The sequence below is a fragment of the Erpetoichthys calabaricus genome, chromosome 18 (genome assembly GCF_900747795.2).
Source record: "Erpetoichthys calabaricus chromosome 18, fErpCal1.3, whole genome shotgun sequence".
Classification (NCBI taxonomy): domain Eukaryota; kingdom Metazoa; phylum Chordata; class Cladistia; order Polypteriformes; family Polypteridae; genus Erpetoichthys; species Erpetoichthys calabaricus.
Window position 1 is genome coordinate 75,873,678 of NC_041411.2, and position 24,611 is coordinate 75,898,288.

At 38.4% G+C, this 24,611-nt stretch overlaps 1 protein-coding gene and 1 long non-coding RNA gene across 7 annotated transcripts in view; one reads left to right on the forward strand and one right to left on the reverse strand.

Moving 5' to 3' along the window:
• Nucleotides 1–24,611, reverse strand: part of LOC127526220 (uncharacterized) — a 388,781-nt gene that overhangs the window by 200,265 nt on the left and 163,905 nt on the right. The gene's annotated exons all lie outside the window — the stretch shown is intronic.
• Nucleotides 1–24,611, forward strand: part of LOC114669269 (inositol 1,4,5-trisphosphate receptor type 1-like) — a 186,557-nt gene that overhangs the window by 83,210 nt on the left and 78,736 nt on the right. For 3 of the 6 annotated variants that reach the window (XM_051920995.1, XM_051920989.1, XM_051920990.1), the window contains 7 exons: nucleotides 352–480; nucleotides 5,431–5,457; nucleotides 7,745–7,865; nucleotides 9,022–9,206; nucleotides 11,635–11,783; nucleotides 12,883–12,994; nucleotides 14,432–14,467. In XM_051920995.1, the coding sequence (XP_051776955.1) occupies nucleotides 352–480; nucleotides 5,431–5,457; nucleotides 7,745–7,865; nucleotides 9,022–9,206; nucleotides 11,635–11,783; nucleotides 12,883–12,994; nucleotides 14,432–14,467 (759 nt within the window). The remainder of the gene's footprint in view (nucleotides 1–351; nucleotides 481–5,430; nucleotides 5,458–7,744; nucleotides 7,866–9,021; nucleotides 9,207–11,634; nucleotides 11,784–12,882; nucleotides 12,995–14,431; nucleotides 14,468–24,611) is intronic. The other 3 variants (XM_051920991.1, XM_051920993.1, XM_051920994.1) reach the window with 1 other exon arrangement.

Genomic DNA, 24,611 nt, shown 5'->3' on the forward strand with positions numbered 1-24,611 from the left:
ATTTGCAAAGTAATTTGCAGTTTTGACAATGGAAGAGTTCGATTTTATTAGAAAAGACCAACATTTGGCAAGAATGATTTCATGAGTCAGTTTCAGATAGGTTTTCTACAAATATGAAATCTTTTTTTTTTTTTTAAACTGAATATAATTTCACTGGCAAATCTTTGCTGTTGTAGTGTTTGACCTACTGTCCCTTCAAGTGTTAAGAGTTTAAAGTAGTAGGTAATGTTTTCTTGTATTGAAGATTGTGGTGCCACATACTTGGAAACAAGTCTGAAATGATTTTGTTGTATTGTGAGTTTCTGCATGAGTGCTATGGATGTTTTCGAAGTTCTCCATCTGTGTTTGTAGGTTTGCAACAATACGAGTGACCGTAAGCATGCAGACACCATCCTGGAGCGATACGTGACGGAGACTGTAATGAGCATTGTTACCACGTTTTTCAGCTCTCCCTTCTCTGACCAGAGCACAAGCTTACAGGTAAGTGCTTGAGACATAAGAAATGCCAAAATTCCTGAAACATTGTACAGTTTTTCCTCTTAAATCATTTAATCTTTATTTTTTTTTTACATATCCCAAAGGGAAATTTAGATACAGAAACAAAGATACCAACTCGCAGCATAACAAATCAATTGGCTATTTCTGCCCAAATATACATTTATCTATTTATTAAACAGAGTATAAGAATTGTGTTGAACCTCGGGAGGAAGCTTTGAATTTCCTTATAGCAGTTGGCAGAAAAGATCCCCATATGCTTCCTTTCTAAATATGAAAAGTATGAGCTGTATTACAGTTTGTACGAACACTGATGTCTAGATTTTTTTTTTTTTAAGAAAGCGTTCTTGATCTCCCAGTGTTGCTCCTGCATACTTACTGCCTTATGCATAAGTACTCTATTACTGTACCAATTATTTTGTTCTGCATACTCTTTTATATGGCAGCTAATAAAGGTTAGGGAAAGCTTTGCCTTAGCCTTTTTTTTGAAAATGTATGTTCATTTGAACTTGTAAAAGATTTAATATTTGTAATTCCTTTGGGTTTCTGATCTACTGGAGTGGTCATGCCTTGCTTGGCTGGTGAGGAGTCAGTCCTTGTAAACCACCTCTCCCCACCTTAATGGAAAAGGCTATGCAAGTAGCATTTTAACACTTCAAATTTTGTAGAAAAGCTGTTAATGTGGCAGTGAAATGTATGTGTCTTGTTTTTTTTTATGGTACTAATTTTGGAAAGATGCTTTAGAGTGCTCAGCCTTGCAAACAAAATTCACCATAAATGAAGTGTATTAAAGGGATTGAAATAAATTTGATGTCATTCTTGTTCTACATGGGGGACAAATGTGAAATTTAGAAGAGATGGCAGAAGATGCTGAAAAATCATTTTTTCACTCTATAGCATGTCAAGCTTATCGCCCTGTTGGCAGGGAAAGGTCCGACTTTGACACCAAATGTTAGTATGTAAACTTTTTAAACATTTTTTTCCAGTTTCTGAAGTGGGGAACAAAACAGCATGGCACTTTAATTGTAAACTTGATGGCTTTAAGAAATATTTTTAAATTAGAGATTGTTGAAAAGACACTGAATTGAGCTGACTTGTATTCAGTCAATGGGCAGGAATGAATTGGAGAGTTGTTTAAGCATTTGTTAAATTACTGAAATGCTAAGTCTTAGGTTTCTATGCTTGGCTTTCGTATTTATGATTATTCTCACATTAACATATATAAGCATGTAATGGAAATTATTGCATTGTTTAGTTTAAGGATTGGGAAATCTGAATCAAACTGCTTACCTACACTTTGTAGACTCTGATACTCTTTCAGTTTGTGTGATCCAAAGGCATCCAACAATTTTATTTGATTAGCTGGAGATTTGCAATGCTTAATTACTCTGATGGGTTTGTTATCCTACATTAGATTGTTTTAAGATTAGACGGCTGTAAAACATTTGATTTTTCTAGCTTAATAAAGGAAAGTTATTGGAAGACTTAAACATAAGGAAATGAGACAGTCGCCATTTTAGAATTCAATACCTGGTAATTATTATCTAGAATGACACCAAATGCATAGAATGGAGCTTATGCGTCTTCAAAACAGTTGGAAAGTGCAGCCCAGGAGTTGACGGTGAGGGGTGTTTAGTTTTTTTTTTTCCTGCCTCTGAACATTTTAGATTGATAGCGTATATTCCATTTACCTGACCCTTCTGCGTTGACTGGAGAACCATCTAACAAATGACTTTTTAAATGTCTTTCATAGGTCTGTTTCCTCATTTATGTAAGTATCATTGTATAGATGTAACACCTTGGCTCTTGTAGCCCTTAGTGTGTATTAGTGTTTAGTTTGTGCTCTCTACATCCTTAGGCATAGTATGCAGAGGTTCATGACTTAATGGTACATGATGAGCAAGCAGTGGCTTAGGCTCTAATTAAAGGTTTGCACCAAATGTGTGGAAATCGACTTGTCTTTTGATTTTGATTCTGATGTGGCATTGGGTTTGTAACTGTGGAAAATAGAAAATAAATCTCTACGTTAGTTGCATCCATTCCAAGATGTATTAATGCTTCAATATTGTTTAAGGAGCAAGTGTCATACTGGGTAGGTTTATGCTGTGATGTTACTTTCTGGTGAACTTGTGCAACCTTAACTTGGAAAGTGACGTTTAAGCCGCCTTGTTTTTTTTTTTTAACTTTTACATATTTAACCAGTAGATATGTTCTACCTAGATCAGGGGTCTATAGAGTTGGTGATGGAGGGTCACAGTGGCTGCAGGCTTTTTTTTTTATTATATAAACAATTTCCTAATGAACAGTTATTGCTGTTCAAGCACTTCTCAAGCAATATTTTTATTTTAGTTGTCTCACTTGTTCAAGATTTCACAATCTTAATTGCTTATTTTAGTCATTAGCAGCATTCACTGTTTGCAATTCCTCCTTATACTAGTAATAAAATGCAAATGATAAAAGACCCAGCAGTTCTCCATCTAACCTACAGTATATCCATTTACACCTGTGTGGATTCCTCATGAACTTTCTGGTTTATTAAATTCATTTGGGAGGAAGCTGAACAGAAGGGTCTGAGAATTATGTTAAGGTTTCAAATCAAGGAAAAACTCTGCAATATAACCATGAGCTGTTAAGGCCAAAAAACAACCAGCCATACAATTAAATAAGCTCTGTTATTGGCAAGGATTGGTTTCTGATTAAGCATTCAGATTGCAATATAAATCTGCAGCCGGCTATGGCCCTCCAGGACCGACCTGCAAGACCCCTGACCTAGCTGCATTTAGAGAGCAGACCTTTAGCTGTGTGCCACCGCCTTATTTTCCAAGGGGTACCAGCTATGTGTAACTGTCACTCTGACTCAAGTTCTACAGAAACATTTGAATGAACATTAACGGGCCCCCAAAGGGGTCTGTGTCACGCTATACTATTTTAGGTAAGCAAAGTATCGATAGTTAGCTTCCAGGTGTAATTGTTCAAGCAAAATGCTGTTGATATTTTTTCATAAAGTAGGATTATTAATTATTTGGTGCATAGCTTGCAGTAACCAATAGTTCATGAAGTATATAATCCAGTAAATGTGCAGAGAAAACTACAATTTCCAACATCTTTGTGGGCAAAGCACAGTTGTTATAAGGTCAGCTAAAGAAAACAATTGCAGAGTAAATAAAGAACAAAATAACAGAACATCACAAGAAGTAAATCTTTCACTAGTAGAGGGGGAGTGGGTTGGGGGAAATAACAAATTTGGGATAAGCCAGTAGATTTCTTTATAGAAGAGGCAGATGCATTACTACCAAAATGATGGCAAGATAAGAGTGAAGATGAAAACAATGATGTTTTCAAAGGTTCATTGGGATCACACTTAACCAACTTCTATACTCAATTTTAGCTTTTTGGTATTTTTGGTATAAATATGTTTTATCTAACTGCCTTACCTTAACCTTTCTTATTTCTATTTGTCTGTTTTATTTCATTCTGTCTGTTACCTGTTAGATGCAACTGAGAAGGCAAATTTCATGTTTTCCTGTGTAAACATGACTAAATAAAGAAACCTAACCTAACCTAGCTTTCAAGCTGCAGAGAGTATGTGAACTCTAAACTTTACATAGTACAGGACATACCTTTTGAACTTGCAAGGATTAGGGGTGGAAGGCAGCAGGTCTTTTTATTTTATGCAATACAAATCAGTTTCAGTATTTATGTTTTTGGGTTACACGTCCTTGGAGTTTCTGCAACCATTTGGCAAGCTGCAAAAATATTCCATTTTAATTGTTCATAGTGAACTTGCAAATAACCAAAACCACAAATGTGACATTCACTTGGGCTGCTTAAAATACTATTTAAGCATGTTATACATTAGATGTGCACCTTCTTGATCTTGAACCCTAAATGACTTCAGGCACTTAAGTTCCCTACACTTCAATATGTCCCCACACCTTTTGACTTAAACCCTATACGCTGTACTTTGAGTAGTCCTGCTTTAGACTTGAGTTAACCTGTGTTAATATGAATTTTATTGTAGTGTTCTCTGACCAGAACCTGAATTCTTATTTTAAAAATAAAACAAGTTTACATATTTGGGATTGAGTGCCTTAATGGCATGTCTCGCAACAGGACTCTAAAGACTTGGACCTTCGTCCTTTTGCATGGATATTGGGAATGGTGCACACCCCTTCCCAGTGACCTCATGACCTCCTCATGCTTTCCAAATCCATCTGACTTTTTTATAGGAAGTCTCCAGAGACCTGAATGTTGCTGCTGGGGTAAATAAACCCCTCAGCAAGGTCGACACTCTCTCCGCAGATGCGCACACTGCCGATTTGCTGTTCCCTAGAGTTTGTGCGAGACCTGGATCTTGATTTTTATCCAGGACACTTGCAACCCTAGACACCCCATGTTACCCCATGTAATTTGTAGTGACGGCAGAAACTTTTAAAATTTCTGATAGAATAGGTGTTTACGGTGACCAATTCTGGGTAACAAACAATATGAAAACATCCATGGAAAAATCTCTTGTGTTGCGTAATCCACTTGAATGGTCATCCAGTTGTATGCTCAAAATGTCCCAAACACATGCATTTCACTAAAATAAATCCCGTCCGGCAAAAGCTCTTGTGAACTGAAATGGAACTCATTTGGATGTATCTGAGCATGCCATATAAATGTGGTAAGGTAGGTCAATATTTTTGGGTTCTCTGTTTTGATGGAGTACTAATTTTTATAGGGAGAAACAAACTGAAAACAATTCTTTCAGCAAGAGAATTTCATGCATTTGTTTAGTTGAAATCTGAAACTTGGATTACTTTCAGCGCCTAAAGGGAAGGATTTTTCAAATGTTCTCAGCTTGTTGTTACTAAGGTGTTTAGCAGATTTTACAATGTCTGTTTTTGCTACTAAAATTTTATATATTTTTTTTAAACCCTTTCTTTGTAGCAGGCTTCTCTTTTGGGAAGAGTAACTGAGGTATTTAATACATCATTCTGGTATTTTATGCACAGTAGTGGTGCTGGAGTTGCTGGGCCTTTTGGATTGATAGACATCTGGGAAGGAACTGTTATTATTCAAGGGCTAAATGTGTTGAACACTCTCAAATCCAGCATCTTAGATTTGTCGTTCACTGCCTGGTTGCTGCCTGTGTTGACATGGAAAGTTCTTCTTAGCACATGGATTTTCTTATTAACATTAACACACACATGTAACTCTCCCTGCTGTGGATTTTTGCATTAGTGTGTTGTGGCTGGAGCCCACTGTTTATAGGGATAGTTTAGCATCCTATGATCTTAGTACACTTGGAGATAAAAAGCATTCTCAAACTTTTGAATGACATGTTTTGCAATAGATAGATAAATTCACATACTCCAGCAGCAGCATACTGATAATGAAACAATACTAAATTAAAGAGTGATAAAAAAATGCAGGTAAAACAGACAATAACTTTGTATAATTTTAAAGTTTAATCCCCCCCCGGGGTGGAATTGAAGAGTCGCATAGTGTGGGGGAGGAATGATCTCCTCAGTCTGTCAGTGGAGCAGGACGGTGACAGCAGTCTGTCGCTGAAGCTGCTCCTCTACCTGGAGATGATCCTGTTCAGTGGATTCTCCATGATTGACAGGAGTCTGCTCAGCGCCCGTCACTCTGCCACAGATGTCAAACTGTCCAGCTCCATGCCTACAATAGAGCCTGCCTTCCTCACCAGTTTGTCCAGGAGTGAGGCGTCCCTCTTCTTTATGCTGCCTCCCCAGCACACCACCGTGTAGAAGAGGGCGCTCGCCACAACTGTCTGATAGAGCATCATCTATATCAAAACCCAATATGTGTTGGTATTTATTATGACACATACTGTATCAAGTCAGTCCTTAGGACTGCAGACCACAGTATGGGGACAAGTACGTTTAGCCTGCTTGTGAAATGTACAAAAGAAACTGGAATATAAATAGTGACAGGATCAGAGCTTGAGGAAATGTAAAAGGCAAATGCTCTAGTCTCCACATGGCCATCCAGTAAATGTAAACCACCCTGATAGTGCACAAAATAAGCATAACAATATAAACTGCTCTGCTTTTTTGCAAATCATTTATGGATTTTCGGGTCTTTTGGTAGTCTTTCCCCAAGCCACATTCAGACAAGCATATTATACTATTGTGATGTTTGTAGCCATTTTTTGCCTGTGTGTTGGCTAAACTGCAGTGTGTCCGGCTACAGATCCCACTCCTTCAAGGCTATGGAGGATGAAAATATGTAAATGTCTTTGGTGTCCACAGTATAAGGAAGTTTAGTGTTTACATTTTCAGGCAGACTCCTCTATGGTTTTAAACCACTTAAATATTATTACTAGATTTTTTGTGCTCTTTAATCAAAGGACCAAATAGGTTATTAGAACGGACACGCACAGACAGGTTTAGGTAATAAACTGGAAAAACAGGCTTAAAATATCCCAATGTGAGCTCTTTTGAAATACAGAAATAACCACAACATTTTATTTAGCAGGTTTTCATACGGTGTAGCTCAGTGTTTTACAACATGAAATAAAATGAAGTTTATTATAAAACCAAAACAAAATTTAAGCTGCTTAAACAGTAATGTAACAAAGAAAAAGGTAAAGTCAGATGGCCTGGAGGACTGAAGAAACAAAAAAACACCTCTAGTTAGGCTGGAGGAGGGGGAAAAAAAAATCAGAAGGGGTTCCAAAAGACCACCCAGGCCCCACCTTGGTATACTGCCTAACGTAGATGTTCTAAATCAGCCCTTTATGGTTTAGAGGCTTCACATGGAAAGAATTGAAGGTGATGGTGGTCATGTGTACATCTGTGACATGTCATTCAATCCATAAACACAGGGGGCAGCATGAGACCTTGATCAGGTGGGGGTGGCAGCACAGAAGAACTGGAAAAGGAGGTAGAGAATAGTACTGATTAGTAGGGAATTGCAGAACTCGGAGGAAAATAATTCCATGCCCATATAGACCAACAGGATACAACCAAGATGTAGTTACGAAAAATTGATTTTTAGCTGTTTTTTTTTTTTTTTTTTATATTCTTCTACCTTTTAGATCTCTAATATGTTTTGCTTATTTAAACAGCAGATTACTATTTCCTTCTGTGTTTAAATTGTGACTAGTAAAGCTGTTGGTTCTAGATAATTTCTCTATAGATCATTGTGTGGTAAGTGTATTCAATAGCTTCCAGTGACCTGGAAGTCCCCTGTTTCCGAGGGGAATATCTCCTAAACCTGCTATGGTGTTCTTCCACAGACTCGTCAGCCAGTTTTTGTTCAGCTCTTGCAAGGCGTGTTCAGAGTTTACCATTGCAACTGGCTGTTGCCTGTCCAGAAGGGCTCAGTTGAAGGATGTATTAAGGTCTTATCAGACGTTGGTAAGTGTGACACACACATTTGTTGCTTTTAAAGAATATGAATAAAGCTGCCAGAGGCTTGAATTATTTAAAACAAAATGCCTGTAAAACTAAGACCTGTGACAGACTTGACTAACCATAAAACACCTGATCACCTCAACACTCTAATCTTGATGATCAAGGATTTCTTATTGATGTAGTTTTAGCATGAGTGGTTGTTCAGTGTACTTGTATGTTTAAATATTTATTTGCAAAAAGAATTGTACTTTTAAGACCTTGCTATTGGATACTCTGCAGTTTCTAAAAGACGTTTTGTTGTATATCAGTTAAATGATTCAGTACTTAGATTTAATGTGTTAAATTATTTATGCTCAGGTATTGTGACTTTGCACAATATTATTTATTAAAAAAAAAATCCAAAATATTCTTCCATAGTTTAAGTGTGTATAGTGAATGTTTGTGTTTTTTAAATGGGGGGCTCTTCACAGAGCACACTGACACGGTGGTCTGCAAATAAGCAAGAACCTGATTCAGAACAGCAGTATGAGATTAAGGGATGTGAAGGAACATCTGTGGTTCAAACATTAGAACATGTGGATAATGGAGATCCATCTTGTAAATGGAAACATGATTTTGGGTTTCCATTTCTTTCTGTATTCAAAACAGCAAATACATAAGCAGCTGGAATTTCTAATTGCGGACACTTGCATTTAAAGTTCTCAAGTAACACTAGCTGCTCTGTCACAATTTTTATTGACGAAATGATTAGAACAAATGTCGCATCTATGGTTACTGTGGGTCCATCCTTACGTGGTAGAACCCTTGTTTACTCTTGCATTGTTTCTCCCTAATCGGTAGGTACACTTTAGAGTGTCTGATTTAGAATTTATTATCTGCTTTATTGTATATTGCCAACATTTCTTGGTTATCAGTTGGTTTTAGCTCCTATAATGTGAATGAGCTGTCTCAAACTTTTTCAGATTTTGCCTGGACTGTATGAATTTTTAGTTTATCTGTATAGATTGTGTGTGTGTGTGTGTGTGTGCGCTTGTTTAACACCTAACTTGAATAGAGTCGTAACTCCTTTTAACACCAAAAAAACTGAAATATTTTGGCTCAACTGTGTGTATAGTGTGTGGATTTTTTGTGTAGTAACCTTTTTCTTCCTCATTGTTAGCTAAAAGCCGGGCAATTGCTATCCCTGTGGATTTGGACAGTCAAGTCAACAATCTTTTCCTCAAGTCTCACAATATTGTCCAGAAGACTGCTATGAGCTGGAGAATGTCTGCCCGCAATGCAGCCAGGAGAGACTCTGTCCTTGCTGCATCCCGGGACTATAGAAACATCATTGAGCGACTGCAGGTAAGACTGTTTTACAGAGCTCAGCAAAGGGGCTTATGGACCAAGTTCCTACCCTCCAGGAATCTTGGAGGGTAGACTCCCTTATTTACCTTGCCTGCATCCAAATGTTTGTCCTGTTATAAAGCACATTGTTTTAAGGTCATGTATGTGTTAAAATATTTAATACTGCATGATGCTGGTATATAAAGTGTTATCAACATAACCTGTAAGTCGGGTGGAGTGGTGGCTCTGAGGCTGAGGATCTGCGCTGGTATCCCGAGGTTTGCTGGTTCGAATCCCCGTCATTGCCAAAAAGAGATCCTACTCTGCTGGGCCCTTCAGCAAGGCCCTTAACCTTCAATTGCTCCAGGGGCGCTGTACAATGGCTGACCCTGCGCTCTGACCCCAAGGGGTTTGTGAAAACTAACAAATTCCTAATACAAGAAATTGTATAAGGTGAAATAAAGAATGAAAAAAAAAAGTCAGAACTCCAAGATACTGTTCATAAAATTCATGGCAGCACTGTACTTAAACTTTTAAACACACCATATGACAAAACTGCCAAGATGCTGTGATTCAGGTTAAGTATGAAGTGTTTCTCAAATATGTAAGCACTACATTGAATTCCACATTGCAGATGATTTGAAGTAGCGCTACTCGTGGGCAAAAGGAATATCAGTTTATAAACACAAGATGGTTGCAAGACTCTGTTCTAAAGGAAGCATCCTCCGAAATGGTTTTGTATTGTCCTTGTTCAGTTTCCTCCAAGAACACTCCTGAGGCGTAAATGACATTAAATCCTGCTATACAAGCGATGGTCATCCCAGGATGGCTAGTTTAGGAGATTATTAGTAGAGTAGCTGTGGGTACCATCACTGCAGGATGTCTGGACTGTACTTTGGCCTACTGACTCTTGAAGTGTCTGTTATTTCATGGGCAGGGCTGAAGAGATCTATAACATGAGAACCCTGTGGAATTCCACTTAAGCAGGGGTGTTTTTAAGTAGGCAGGCATGTGGGTGATGCATCCTGTGGGCTGCAGGTACCTCTTGAAATCTAGGCAGAGCTCTGCTACCTTGTAGTAATTTGTATTTTGAGGAGTGATGGGCAGACTTTGTTCTACAAAGCTTTAGAAGATTGCAATATTAGAAACACTGGGCCAGCTTTAAATGGCATCCTGTCAACAAAGCTGTTTTAACAGAGCAATCGACCTTCATGAATCCTTCATCAAACACCACAGGAGCCACCAAGAAAGCAGGAAGTTCACTAGCATCCCATGCCGCCTTCTTCCGTGCCTTCATGTCATCTTTCACTGCTGCCAGTTGGCTTTTAGCTGCAGCTATGCTGACACCCTCCATCTTCCAGAGCTTGGGTTGCTGCTGCTTTTGTTTTGTGGAATTGCAGTGCCGGTTGGTTAACTGCCTTCCATGTGTTCTCAAGTTTGCTCAATTGATATACTTCTGACCTCCTCAACCAGATAGTAAACCCCAATGCCAGAATCCATGCAAGGTATCTCCTTCTGTCTTGTGAAGTCAGTTGTTCACTTCTCAGCATACTGTTTATACCTTTCTGCCATTAAGAGACGAACCTCTCTTACAGTCAAGTTCTTCTGGAACTCCACATTCTGTTTTGCAGTCCCAATGAAAGATCAGTTGGTCAGTTTGGATCCTGCAGAGTAGATCTCCTAAAATATGGACCAATGTGTTGCTTCTCCAAAACATATTTCTCCTTGATCACTGAACCTACTTGATCCTGCACAGACACAAGATGGACACAACTGCCAAGACTGACAAGATTTTTGTAAATAGTGAGAACAATGCCGGGCAGTATCATATTAGTCCTGCTCAAGGCCAAGCACTGGATTTTACAAAATGAGCAAAACACTACCCTCAGAGGTGCAGGTGGGAACCTCAAAGTTCTGTAACAACTACCTCTTCCTTGTTAAGAAATAGACTGGTCAGCCTTTCTTAAAAGGTAATGAATTAACAGAGAAGACAACCTCATCACTTTCTTCCACAGGCTTACAAGAGGAAGGCTTTGCATTGGCCAAGGTGGAAGTGTCTTGAAAGCTGCTGCTTTTGCTCTTTTCAGATGAGTTCCTTTGTAAAGTAGGCTTTAGGAATATGGGTAATGGTTACAGACACTTGGGAGAATGAAATACAAAATGGTGAGGAGCACGTCATGCTACCCCATCATCTTCAACTTCACCCGTGTGTGCCTGCTTTACAGGAGTGGTGCTTTCTGGATGCCCCGTTTCCTCGGGCATCTGCTGCTTGGCTAGTTCATGAACAGTGTTTAAGTATATACTGTATTTGAATGTAAATGTTATGAAGCAGTGCGCTACATGATCATGCATCATAGAATGCTACAAATGGAAAACGCGTTTTCTTTTCATTTTAGATCATGCAGTGGGCTGGTAAAGACCAATTTCTGCTTTGCTTAACTCCTAGGATATCGTGTCTGCTTTAGAGGATCGTTTGCGACCCCTGGTGCAGGCTGAGCTGTCTGTCCTTGTTGATGTTCTCCATAGACCAGAGCTGCTATTTCCAGAAAACACAGATGCAAGAAGAAAGTGTGAGAGTGGAGGGTTCATCTGCAAGTAAGTTCTGTTTTAATGCGTTTAGTGTAATTTGCTCCACAAAATGAGTGCTTTGAGTACCATTACACAAGTGTAACTGTCCGTTACTGTGCTGTAATCTCCTTCTTTCCTCAAAAAAAGGCTGCTTGACTTGATAAACATGATTTAGTCTTCTAATATGAAGTGGAAGTGCTTCAGTCTACAACCTAACCCGTGTTTTAACCTGTTTTCACACACCTGGCCTGTTTACTTTATTCTGAATCGGGATGATTCAGTAATTTCTTTCAGTTTCCAGTTTGGTTGTGTTTCACACTATAAACTTTCAAGTGAACTAAACATGTCAATAAACATCCCATGGGTATATAGTGGACTTTTTATTGGGCAGCATTTTTTTTTTCCTGGGAAAAATCATTTGAACGTTAACAGTGGTGTTTATGCATTGTTCATCATTTTTTGGTTTATTTACTGAACAGCCCCGTGAAATAAATGCCTATAAAAAACCTACTTAAAGAATGCGCTCGTACACATGGTACAAAAAGGACGTTTTATAAAGATTTTAAGAAGGGCTCTGCTGAGGGCATACACTGATGTGCTTCAGTTGTAGAACATCAGATCTATCGGATGGGTTTGATTTCACTTTTGATGTTACTGGTTTACTCTCCAGCAGCCACAATATAAATGTAACCTCATTTTACTTTATCTCCAGTCACACATCTACTGGCTTAACTTATTTGACTGTTTGTTAATGTTCATTTTGGTCTGTAACATTTACTACGTATGTCAGTTACTCCCCCTCCTTATCCACATTGTGCTTGAAAAGCGGTTGTTTTGGGAGGACACCTCACCTGCGTGCATCATTTTTGAGTAGCAAGATTAAGGGCCCTGCTGTTCGTGTCTCGTCACCTTTTTGTATGTTTTTTGATTGACCCAATTATAAGTGAATGTATGCATTTTTCTTTAACTCCAGTACAATTGTGCACATAGGCATTTGTAAGTTGCTTAATCAGGCTTTGCTACGTTTTGTCTGATTTGGATGTTGAGTTGAGTTATGTGAATTGTCACAGCTTTACCTAATGTAAAGGTTTATATTTACCTTTTTGTGTTTTGTTTTTCCCTCCAGGCTTATTAAACACACAAAACAATTGTTGGAGGAGAATGAGGAAAAGTTATGCATCAAAGTCTTGCAAACTCTTCGGGAAATGATGACCAAGGACCGCGGCTATGGAGAAAAGGTACGTCACGCTGAAGGGTGTCCATATCCTCACAAGATGATCTTATCCAGGCCATTGCTAAAGATGCTCCTTTGTCATGTTCCTCTCCTAATTCTGTTTTTATTCTTTTTAACGTTTACTGGAGATATTGTATTTCAAATCTGCTTTATTTGGATCACAATTTGCCAGTCCACTCTCTATCCTTCAACTTTAAAGACTGATGCATGGCATACATTCATAAGCTCCTTTTGGTTGTATACCAGTGGAGCTGAGAAACAGTCGTAATAATTACTCAAGTGTATTGTGAAATGTGACAGATGAAGTAAATACATAAAGAAATAATCAACAAAAATTTTCATGGCACATTTATGTGCAAATATTGTGGTTGTATTTTAGTGATGTTGCACACAGCATGAAATATGCCTTGAAATTAAAACTGTCACTTCCCCTGTCAAAGTTGAGAAGGCGCGCCATAGTGAGTGCTGTTTTTCTAGTATTTCCAAGGCAAGCAAAGCTCAGGATCAAAGTTAACTCGGCGCGTTCATGATGTATAAAGTATGACTGAATAAAGTTAGCAAGAATTACTGTACGAAGCGGTTACTTTAATTCAAGAAGCTCTGAATTCATCATCCTCCCTGAAGCCTGCATCTGATTGTGGAAATGACTGTTTTAATGTCAAGCAGAAATTCTTGTTGCGTGTGGTGTCCCTGAGGAAAATTTTAAATTTAGAAGTAATGTAAATACATAAAGAAAGCGGCAACAAGAACCACTTCATGACACATTTAGTTATGTTCACATATCATTGTTTTTGTCACATATCACATTACATTTTTGTGTATTTAAATTTGTCTGAAATATTCCTCTGCAGTTCAGTTTGTCTCTTTTATGAACTTAGTCAAGTCTGTGTGATGGAGCTTTTCTCGTCTACCTTTGAGAATCTTTCACTAGTGGCTGTTACCTTTTAGATCAAAAATTTTTTACTAGTGGAGATTTTCAAAATTCTTTACTGAGATGCTTATGTGGTTCTCTGGTGCTGGAAAAATACTGTTTTGTTACCACTGGCTCATAGTTGCATGCAATTTAGGGCAGTCTTGGGTAGTCGGTCAAGCGGTTTAATGCTAACTGCGTTCTTGGGGGCTTGGAGTCGTTTGAGCTTCTCTGTAGGTCACTTTTAGCTACAGCTCCTAATTACCAATTGAGGTTACGTATACCAATGGTAGTATGGTAAACAATACACAGCCTCAAGATCCATATTGATTCTAGTTTGTGACATTTTTCCTAATCTATACTTTTTCAATCATGGGCCTTTTTGTTTTTGCTTTGAGTGCTTTGTGATCTAACTCTCATTGACTAACTGGTTAACTTTCTTTCCTCTAACCAACGTTTTAATCTGAATTTCCTCTGTCCTGTGCTTGTGCATATTTTACTAATACTTGCTTTCAACTCTTCTTTTCACAGCTGATTTCCTTTGATGATGAGTTGGATGTTACTGAGGTTGATAGTTTTATTCATTTTTGGTTTGCCTTTAGCAGTAATGGTGTACTATGTAGCAGTTGTATGTTCTGTCCTGCTGGCAGTCGATCAATGTTTGTCTGCACCTTAGTCCTGTATATGTCAGTGATACCGATGTTTCACTTTGAGTACCCATCGTCTCAATAGTATGTATGTGTGTCCGTCTTAAATGCAAGTCTTTCAGCTTTATATTGCCTTTTTTATGCTTTAATTGTTTTTCAATTTTGAGTACACCTCTAATAGTAAAATTGAATTAATTTTGTAAATATTTAAGCGTATTTCTAGTGTAATTTAACACGACTTGGTTATGTCAAATTTGAGTTGATGTTTAATATGCAGGCCTGACTCTGTTAAATTTACCACTCATGTTTGGCCTTTAGGATGGAAAAGGAGCCCCATAGATCTTTGCTATTAAGTTTTTGCTTCGATGGCATAACTTGAACAGCTTTTTGATCAGGATGCCCAAGAGTTAAAATATAAAGTAGAGCAAAGTCATCAGTTTAGTTTACTTCCATTTTTGTCCATTTATAATGCCTAATCAACTACCCTTCCATGTGCACCTCACTCAGTTTATAGACTAAACCATTTTTTTTTATTTTATAATTTTATTGATTTTATTGAAATCGCACAGCATTCCATACAAATTTTACAAAAATAGGATTGAAAACAAATCAATGCCTACCCCTGAGAAAGAGAGCATGGGCAGCTGAATAAAACTTAAAGCTAGTAAAAATAAATAAATAGATGAATTAATAAGTGAATATAGGTAAATGGAGAAGAAAAAGAAATGGGGAGATAATCTACTTCCTCAGTGCTTTAAAAGCTTATTCTAAAATGTTATTGATCCTACCTGGTTTTGAAAAATTTCTGCACAGATCCTCTAAGTGAGAATTTGATTTTTTTTCCAATTTCAAATCATATACAACATCAGTTACCCACTGACTTAAAAGAGGAGAGTTAGGATTCTTCCAGTTTAGCAAGACAAGTCTGCAAATTGAGCAGGTTCTGTTTAACAAAGTTTCTAATTTGAAGGTAGTGAAAAATGTGTTGCTAGGAAGTTTAAATTTAGAATGTAATTGTTCATAGGATGCAGAGACATGGTCTATGTACAGATCTCTAAGTGATTTACTCCCAAATGTTTTCCAGACATTAAAAACTACATATGTTTGTGAGGGTTGAAAAAGGTGGTTCTCGTGCAGAGGTGCCACAGATAAAAGCTTCTCAATCTTAATGCTTCCTACATTGGTTCCATATTCTGAGTGAAACACAATTGGATTGTTAGTGTATTGGCGATAACTTGCATTTATTGGGGCACAAAGCAAGGAATGTAAAGTAGTACTGCAGGATTTTATTGCTATTGCAGACCAAGCCTGTGTATGTTCATCTATTTGTGTCCAGGTTTTTATAGTTTGTAGGTTTGCTGCCCAGCAATAAAATTGAAAATTAGGTAGGGCCATGCCACCTTCTGCCTTTGGCCTTTGTAGGGTCGCTCTTTGGATACATGGATGTTTTGAATTTCAAATAAATTTGGTTATGGTTGAATCTAATTTCTTAAAAAAACGATTTATTGATGTATACTGGAATGTTTTGAAATAAAAAGAGAAGCTTAGGGAGGATATTCATCTTAACAATGTTAATTCTTCCAGCTAAAGTGAGATGATGGGTTGACCATCTATGCAAGTATTGCTTAATTTTTTCCATACAGACGGCAAAATTTTGTTGATAAAGAGCTTTGTTAACTTGTGATGTTTACCCCTAGAAATTTGAACTGATCTGCAATGATAAAAGGGAAGGTGTCCAATCTAATATTGTGTGCTTGAGAATTCACTGGAAAGAGCACACTTTTATTCAAATTAATGCTGAGATCAGAAATCTTTTGAAATTCTGTTAATGCTGTTAGGACTGCAGGCACAGTATTTTGCTGGTCTGATATGTACAGTACAGTACCATATCTGCATATAGAGCAATTTTCTGTTAAAGTCCTTCTCTGATAATCCCCTTTATCTCCTAAGCATTTCGACAGTGAACTGCCAGTTGCTCAGCAGTGGTGACAAGGGGCATCCTTGTCTGATACCACGTTCTAGTTTTAAAGTAGTCTGAATTAATGTTGTTAATACAAACTGAAGCTTCTGGATTGGTATACAGTAGTTTGATCCATGCAGAAATGTGCGGGCTAAACCCAAATTTCTCCAATGTAGTGAAAAGGTAGTTCCATTCAATCATATCAAATGCTTTTTCTGCATCTAAGGATATCTCTGGGATGTTTGACTTTGCAGGTGAGTATATTACATTAAACAGGCGTCGAAGATTGGACATTAAGTGTCTGCCTTTAATAAATCCAGTTTAATCTTGTGATATTACCGAAGGCAGCATTTTCTCCATCCTTCTAGCTAGGACTTTGGAGAGTATCTTAACATCATTATTCAGAAGTGAAATTGGTCTGCATGATGCACATTGTAATACGTCCTTATTTTGTTTAGGAAAGACGGTAATTAATGCTTGGCAAAGTTTTGAGGTAGAATTTTATTGTCTCTAGCTTCTGTGAATATTGCTAATAGAAGGGGGGGCTAGCTGAGTGGAGAACTTCTTATAAAATTCAGCAGGGTAGCCATCGGGGCCTGCTGCTTTCCCACTCTGAAGTGACTTTATAGCATCTAGTAATTCTGATAGTGCCAACGGCTTATCCAATTCCTCTGCACCAAGAGTATCTATTTGTGGTATCTATAATGCATCCAGAAATACATTAAATTGTGTGTTCTTTAAACTCAGTAGAATATAAGGATTTATAGTAGTCTCTAAATGTGTGCATTATATTTTTATGGTCAATGATTTTGTCTGTGTTGGTGATTTGCTGGGATTGCTTTGTGGACTTCTTGCTTGTAGATTTGTTGAGCTAACAGCTTATTAGCTTTCTCTCCATGTTCATAGTAATGATGTCTTGATTTAAAAATGAGTTCAGTTTCTTTAGTTGTCAAGAGGTTGAGTTCTGAATGCAGAGCCTTTTTCCTATGAAGAGCCTCACTTGGACACCTGACATGTTCTTGATCTATTCTAGTAATTTTGCTGGTTAGCTTTGATACCTTCTTGGTTTCCAATTTATTTTTGTGGGAAAGAGATGAGATAATCTGTCCTCCTTAAGAAGACCTTCAGGGTTTCCCAGAGTATTCCTGCAGAGACCTCCAAGGATGTATTTGTCTCTAGAAAAAAACTAATTTGTTTTGATATAAATTCTGTACAGATCTCGTCTGCTGATAAAAGTAGGTTAAGATGCAAGATGAGTATGTGGGGCATAATGATTTTAGCTCCAAGATCAGAGGGGCATGGTCGGAAATAACAATAGCGTCGTACTTGCTGGATTTAATCATAGACTAAACCATTGTTTTTTTAAAAAAAAAAAAAAAAAAAGATTGGGTTCCAGAGTGACCCCATTCTCTCCCCTTTATACTCTTATGTAGACCTGGATAAAATGTCCCATATCCCTGCTGTAGCCCTCATATGTTACCTTTTATTTTTGACATCAAGCAACAAGATATAGTATTAAAACAAGCAAATGAAAAAGCAACCCCTTTATTAATGTTATAAATATGTCCATAATAAACTGATTACTAGCCAGGTTGTATTCATATTTTTTCCTGAACACTCCCATTTGTGCTTTGTTAATCTTGCTTAGACCACCAGATGGCTCTGTCTTGATATGGTCCAGTGTGATCTGGCAAAGGTTTCTCCTCAGGATGGAAAATACTGAGAGAGGGAGACTCTTTGTTACCCATTCCTTTTATATTGGTCTGACTTCCTTGATGTACCGTACCTCCTGGACCAATGGGATATCCTAGTGTAGGCTGACCTCCCTGCTTCATTTCAGTCCTGTTTAGGCATGGCTCAGCTCAGGCAGATCCAGCCCCCATTCCAGTACATGCGTCCCTGTTACAGGGGCAAGGGGTGTCATAAATTATGCTATGACAAACTCCATAGTGTTAGCACCCAGATATGAGTAGCAAGAAGTTGACTGGAGTGTAAATTTGTAGGGTGCCTGTAACTTAGTAACATTAATAAGAAATCGGTTTAAGCACTTCTAAAGCCTGGTGTTCGGGTCATGGCTAGCTAATAATTTACATGGCACTAACTCTGCGTCATGGATAGGAAGTGATATTCTTCCACCGTCAGGGTTTACTTCTATTCAGAAATGTGCACCCTTTGATCTTCTTAACTGTAGTGCCAAACAGGCTGAAATACAGCAGGCAGAAAATCCTGTTTATCTGAAGTATAACATGTAAATTATGTAAAGCTGGATGCAACTGTAGCACTTTTGGAGCTGGCCATTGTAGGGACAGACACCTGCTGTAGTCATTTACCAGCAGTCTGTTGTCATGTCAAAACCTTAAGTGTTAGGGGTTTGTTTTTTTTTTTTCTTTCGTGATTATGGCAGTTGTCCCAAGTCTGTGTGTCTGTGTGTGTGTACTGAGCATCCTGCTGTATGGAAGTGAAACATGGACTCTGTATGTAAAACGAGACTAGAGGTTGAACTCCTTTCACAAATGGGATGCCTTGGGTGCATAATGGAAATCTATTGGCAAGATAAGGTTCATGAATCAACAGTACTAGAGAAGGGCCAGCACCACTTCCATATTTACACTTCCAATGCAAATATGTCTGTGCTGGCTGAGACCCATCAACCACATGGCAAATGGGCGAATCCGAAAAGACCTCTTTGGCGAGCTGGTGTCATAGAGAAGGGAGTTAAGAAGACCCAAGCTGTGTTGTAAAGATGTCTACAAGCAAGATCTGTGGAATCTTGCCATCAATACTAGCACTTGGAAATACTTGCCTCTGCCAGAAATGCCTGGAACCAGAAGCCAAAGAAAGATCTCTCCAGGGACATGACCAGCCTGGCTCAGAGAGTGGAGGAGAACAGAGCCAACAGAGATGCCATCTACATGTTGTTCCACTACATGTGGCAGGGATGGTCACTCCCACATTGGACTGTACAGCCATGACAGACGATGCACAAACTGTGGCATAAATGCATGGTCCCTGGTGTGTGTGTGTGTGTGTGTGCTTGTGTTTATATAAAAATACCTTTTGCCAGGTAGTTTACTTGTAGAGTACTTTGTAGTGAATTACTAGAGGACAGGATTAGGATATGAATCATTTTTTTGAATCCTTAGGCAGCTAACTTGAGATAAATTGGCGTGTGTGTGTGAGACACTGTGATAAACTGGTGCCCTGTCCAGGGATTTTATCCTGTTTTGTGCCTGATGCTTAATGGTTTAGGTTTCAGCTTCCCTGTGACTGCTCTTGATAAGCAGGTCTAGAAGATGGCTGAATATAAAATAAGCCTACGGTCTACTTTAAAATGGAACACGACCAAAGTAAAAGAAACAATCGTCTGTAACATGAGTACTTGCTGGGCATCTTTACTCCTGCACTATGCACATTTTTTTCTCTGGAGTGTTTGCCTTTTGTATGACTGACAGTATGAGGAGTTTTTTTAAAATCCTGTAATTTAGGCTGTCCACACTACTACGTTTTCATTTAAAAAGTGTTTTAAAAAGATAATTGTCTCTTTTTACACTAGCATTTTCACATCATTTACAAAGGTATTGCCCACACTAAAACAATCAAAAACGCCTGTGACAGAAGTTCTTTCACTGGGTATGCATGCATGCATTGGTGGAAACAGGAAGAGGACATTTTCTCCCTGAAGGGACGGTTCTGGTGCCAGCCACGGGATTTATTGCAAAACTTTAGAGACCTGGAATTTTTGGCTTTTTCCCTTGTATACAGCATTCAAACTGGGCAAAACTCAATTTACATGCATGCAGTGTAAGCAACACAAGTACCATGGAAAGCAACAACTCGCTGTCAGTCATGTTGGAAATATTAATTTCTACAATAAAAGGTGACCAGTCATGACATGGGATATTATAATGAGCAGTTTCCACTCGGTGAAGTGCCATGTAATAAGCACAAACCAATCTGAGCTCTCCATCCTCATCCATCCATACTGAAATATATGGCTGTTTTTAGTGGTTAGAAATGCCAAGGTTGTGTGGATAAAAGGCCAAAACTAAGGCTACTTCCACACTACAATTACATTAAAAAAAAAAAAAACAAATTAGTCTCAGTTATAGCCTTTGGAGAACTTTGAAAACTAGAATGGTTTACAGTAATGCAGGGGTGGGCAAAGTCATTCCTGGAGGGCCACAGTGGCAGCAGGTTTTTGTTCCAACCCAGTTCCTTAATTAGAAAACAATCCTTGCCAATAATTACATTTCATGGCTTGTTAGTGCTTTAACTCGGCTATTTCAAGTCATTCTCATATCCTAGATTTTCTTTTTTTCCATTCTAAGGATATCATCCAAATACTTTGAAGTGTAAAACGGATGAGTAATTCTCAATCCTTCACTTTTTTTCTCTTCTTTCCTTCCAAGTATTTAATTAAACCAAATAGTGCATGATAAATACACACAGGTGTAAAGGGGAACAAGCAAAATGGATAACTGCTGGTTTCTTGTCGTTTGCGTCTTATTGCTAATAAGGAGCAATTAAAAACCGAGAATGCAGCTGTTTAAGACTTAAATAAGCAATAAGGGTTCAAAATCTTAATGAGGGAGATAACTAAAACGATGCAGAAGTGTTTCTAGAGCAATAAGTGCTTCTTATTAAGCAATTGGGTTGGAACAAAAACCTGCAGCCACTGCGGCCCTCTAGGAATGACTTTGCCCACCTCTGGTTGAATGTGTATTTTGAGTCATATTTGTTGTATTAATAGTTTGATTGCACCTTTAAAAATGTACTGAGAATTGCGCAGGATTTATCATTAGCGGTCTTCCCTTTACATCTTGCACTCTGTGGCTATGGATTTTCTTTTGTGTTGATAGTACCAGGCTATTAGTTGCAAGTTTACTCTTGTCAAAAGAAGAGCTCCGACGTCAGCATAGGTTCCTGGGGGCTACTTATTAAGAAGCAGCTGGCTTTGATTGTGACTTGAGGACAGGAAAATTTTTTTCTTGTGTGTCGAGTGACCTTTCAGAATGTTAGCTTTAGATGGTTTCAGGTTGAAAAGTGAACATCCTTCACCAGCTTCTCATTTACTCTCCTAATGTGCTGAAATGAGTGAGCAAAGAAAGAAAGATGCGGTGACGAGCCATAGCTACCTGACTAGGTGTGAAAGACTACAAGGCCAGCCTAGTGCACCAAGAACCCTGAAGTGACATGCGTCTGCTGCAGCTCCAGATTTTCAAGGGCTAAGAATGTTCTAGCTTTTTTTGCTCGAGTATACTGCAGGTGGTGCTGCCTAACTTGAAATTACTTGCTTGGCCTTAATTGTATCCTCATCCCTACCACTAGGGGGCACTTGTGGTCCATTTCTTACTGTTGAAATTGTGGCCTATTTTTTACTTTCTCTAAATCCATGGTAGCTGCACGATTCTTGGGCTCCCGCCAGCTCTCAGACAGTAGTTACATAAGAGCCGCCTTTTTTCTTTTTTTTTTTTTTTCCTGGAATTCATACTCTCCACTGATGTGTGACCTTCAGCAATAATTGCCAATAAATGTGCAGCCGAGCTGTTTACTGTTAGATCCTGGCAGTGAGTGGAGATCAGCCAGAGTGCATGGAGGGGGACTGGAGACACAGCCTGCTTTCACAAACTGCTCCTGTTAATGCTTGCCCGTGCTGGCAGCCTTGTTAATTATTAAAACACGTTCAACTGTCAGTTTTGCAAAATGAGACTTGCGTAAGCTGCTTTTTTTTTTTTTTTTTGACCGGAAGATATTTTGTAAGATTGAGGAGGTGGTTTGGATTGGATGGGATTTTCGTGTCCTTTTTTCTTTGTGTATTTTGCTGTGCTCATTCAACACCCACAGTGAAACCATACAGTCCTGAAAGGAGGCCACCCTAGATGTGGTGCCAGTTCATCGCAGGCTACTTACTTGACCTTTTTGATGTTGCCTTTTTACTACTTTGGTGGGACTGATTTGTCATTTTCTCTTGGATCAACTCCCAGCCTGTCTGACAGACTAGTTATTTGTTTAAACTTCTTCCCTTGAACAGTGCTTTTAAGTACTGCTGATGTGTACAGGTGTCTGCTCTTTCAGTGCCAGCAATGCTAAGCATGTACAATTTATGGTTAGATTTGTACCAAAATGCAGTCTTTATACTGATGGTAACATTCGTGATGAACGGTTTACTAGTGTTTATGGGTGATTAACAGTTTTTGCAACTCAAGCGGGTGGTAAAGTCATATGGTTGTGGCTTTAGACCTCAGTTAACCTTGAACCCTCTTTAGTTCACTGTGTGCTCAATAAGCTTTGCAAAACTGCCGTCAAGTATGATTTTCAACTTGACCATCTTTCTTGTGGTTGAGCAAGTTGTGAAGACATGGCACTTTGAGCTGGAAAGAGTAGTGCTTAGGAAGTTTACACGTAGACCAACTAGATCCAGTGAAGGACGAACGTTATTTAAAAGAAAATAGTCTGTTAAACCTTTCTAACTTGATGTGCCATGCTAGTCGATGGAGGTAATTTAAAGGAATACTCCACCCTAAACTATTGTGCTCCTTACCTCATGTAGTTTGTAGTGGTGACACATTTTTAATCTCGTTTTCATGAACAGTGGCGATAAACCGTGGAATAGAATAAAAATCTATTGGTGACCAGTGCTGGACAGCACCAAACCGTATTAAACATCATGAAGAAAGCTCACATTACTAATGGCTCATTATCCACATGTTAAGTAGTCGAGTCATATGCTCACAACTAGCTATGAATGCGTGGGGTGTTTGCGACTGAGGGACAGGAGAAGTTACAAATGTATGGGGCATTAGTTACTAAACTTCACATTCATAATTTCTCATGACTGTCAGAAGCGAAGAGAAATGTGAAACCGAACATCTGAGCAATGGTAACTGAGGAACGTTCATTTGAAGACAATCCTGCATTTTTAACAGTTTAGTGCTTTTCACAGTTGGAACTGAAGTCTTGTACAAGGTAAATGAGGACAAATGTTGTCCAGCGCCTTTTCATAGTTGTGTATGGAGAGCAGTACAGCAGTGCAGGCATCGAGTGTTGCTGCTTTGCAGTAAGGAGACTGTGGAAGATTGTGGGTTTGCTTCCCGGTTCCTCCCTGTGTGGATAGCGCTTTGAGTACTGAGAAAAGCGCTATATAAATGTAATGAATTATTATTATTATCAAGAGCAATTTCATACTTGGAGTAGCATGGTAGTACAGTAATTGTCATTGCTGCTTCACACATCCAGGATTCAGGCTTTGAATCCCACACACAAACCACATGGAGTTTTTCACTTTTCCCCCATGTCCGCGTGGTTTTTATCAGGGTAGTAGTTTTCCTTCGACATTCCCAAAGACTTGCAGGTTAGGTGAATTGGCAACTCCCCATCCCCAACAGAGGGTGTGGGCATTCTGTGCTATCCGGGTTCGCTCTGGCATCCTGTAATCCTGAATTGGATTAAGCAGGCTTGATGTTTTCACTTTGTGTATAGTATTTTTGATGCAAGTATTTCAGACAATATTTTAGTGTTTTATATAATGATCACAGCTAACAGATTTTTGCACTGGCAATTTAATAATATAGTTTTAATAGGCAGTAGATCCAAAATTGTGTTGAGAGATTAGTGAAATCCTTCAGTTAGCTTTCTTAGCGAATATTACATAATAATCCAAATGAGTCAGCATCTCACTATCAATGATTAGGGCAGAAGTTAATTTAATAGATTGCCATTGTTTTAAGAGAAATTATTTAATACGAATGTATGAATAATGAAATTCTGTTTATAATGTGCATGTTTGTGAACGTACTTGTGTATAGATTTACAAACAATGCTGTTCAGGGGCTTTTAGCTTGACATCTTAAGTAGAAGAACAATTTAGCCACTTGAAGCTAGCAGTGTGTTCCCCATCTTGTATTCCTGTTCTGTTTCATCTTTGTATACCCCAAAATCTTTTTTTTTTTTTTTTTTTTTTTTTCCCCCCCCCCCTCCCACATAAACATTTTGACTTTACCAAGGTAGCAGTTGGATCCTTCTGTTTTATTTTTGCTGGACTTTTGTGTGTGGAGTTTAAGTTTTATTTTTTTATTTTGCTTAATTTCATACTTGAGGAATGTGA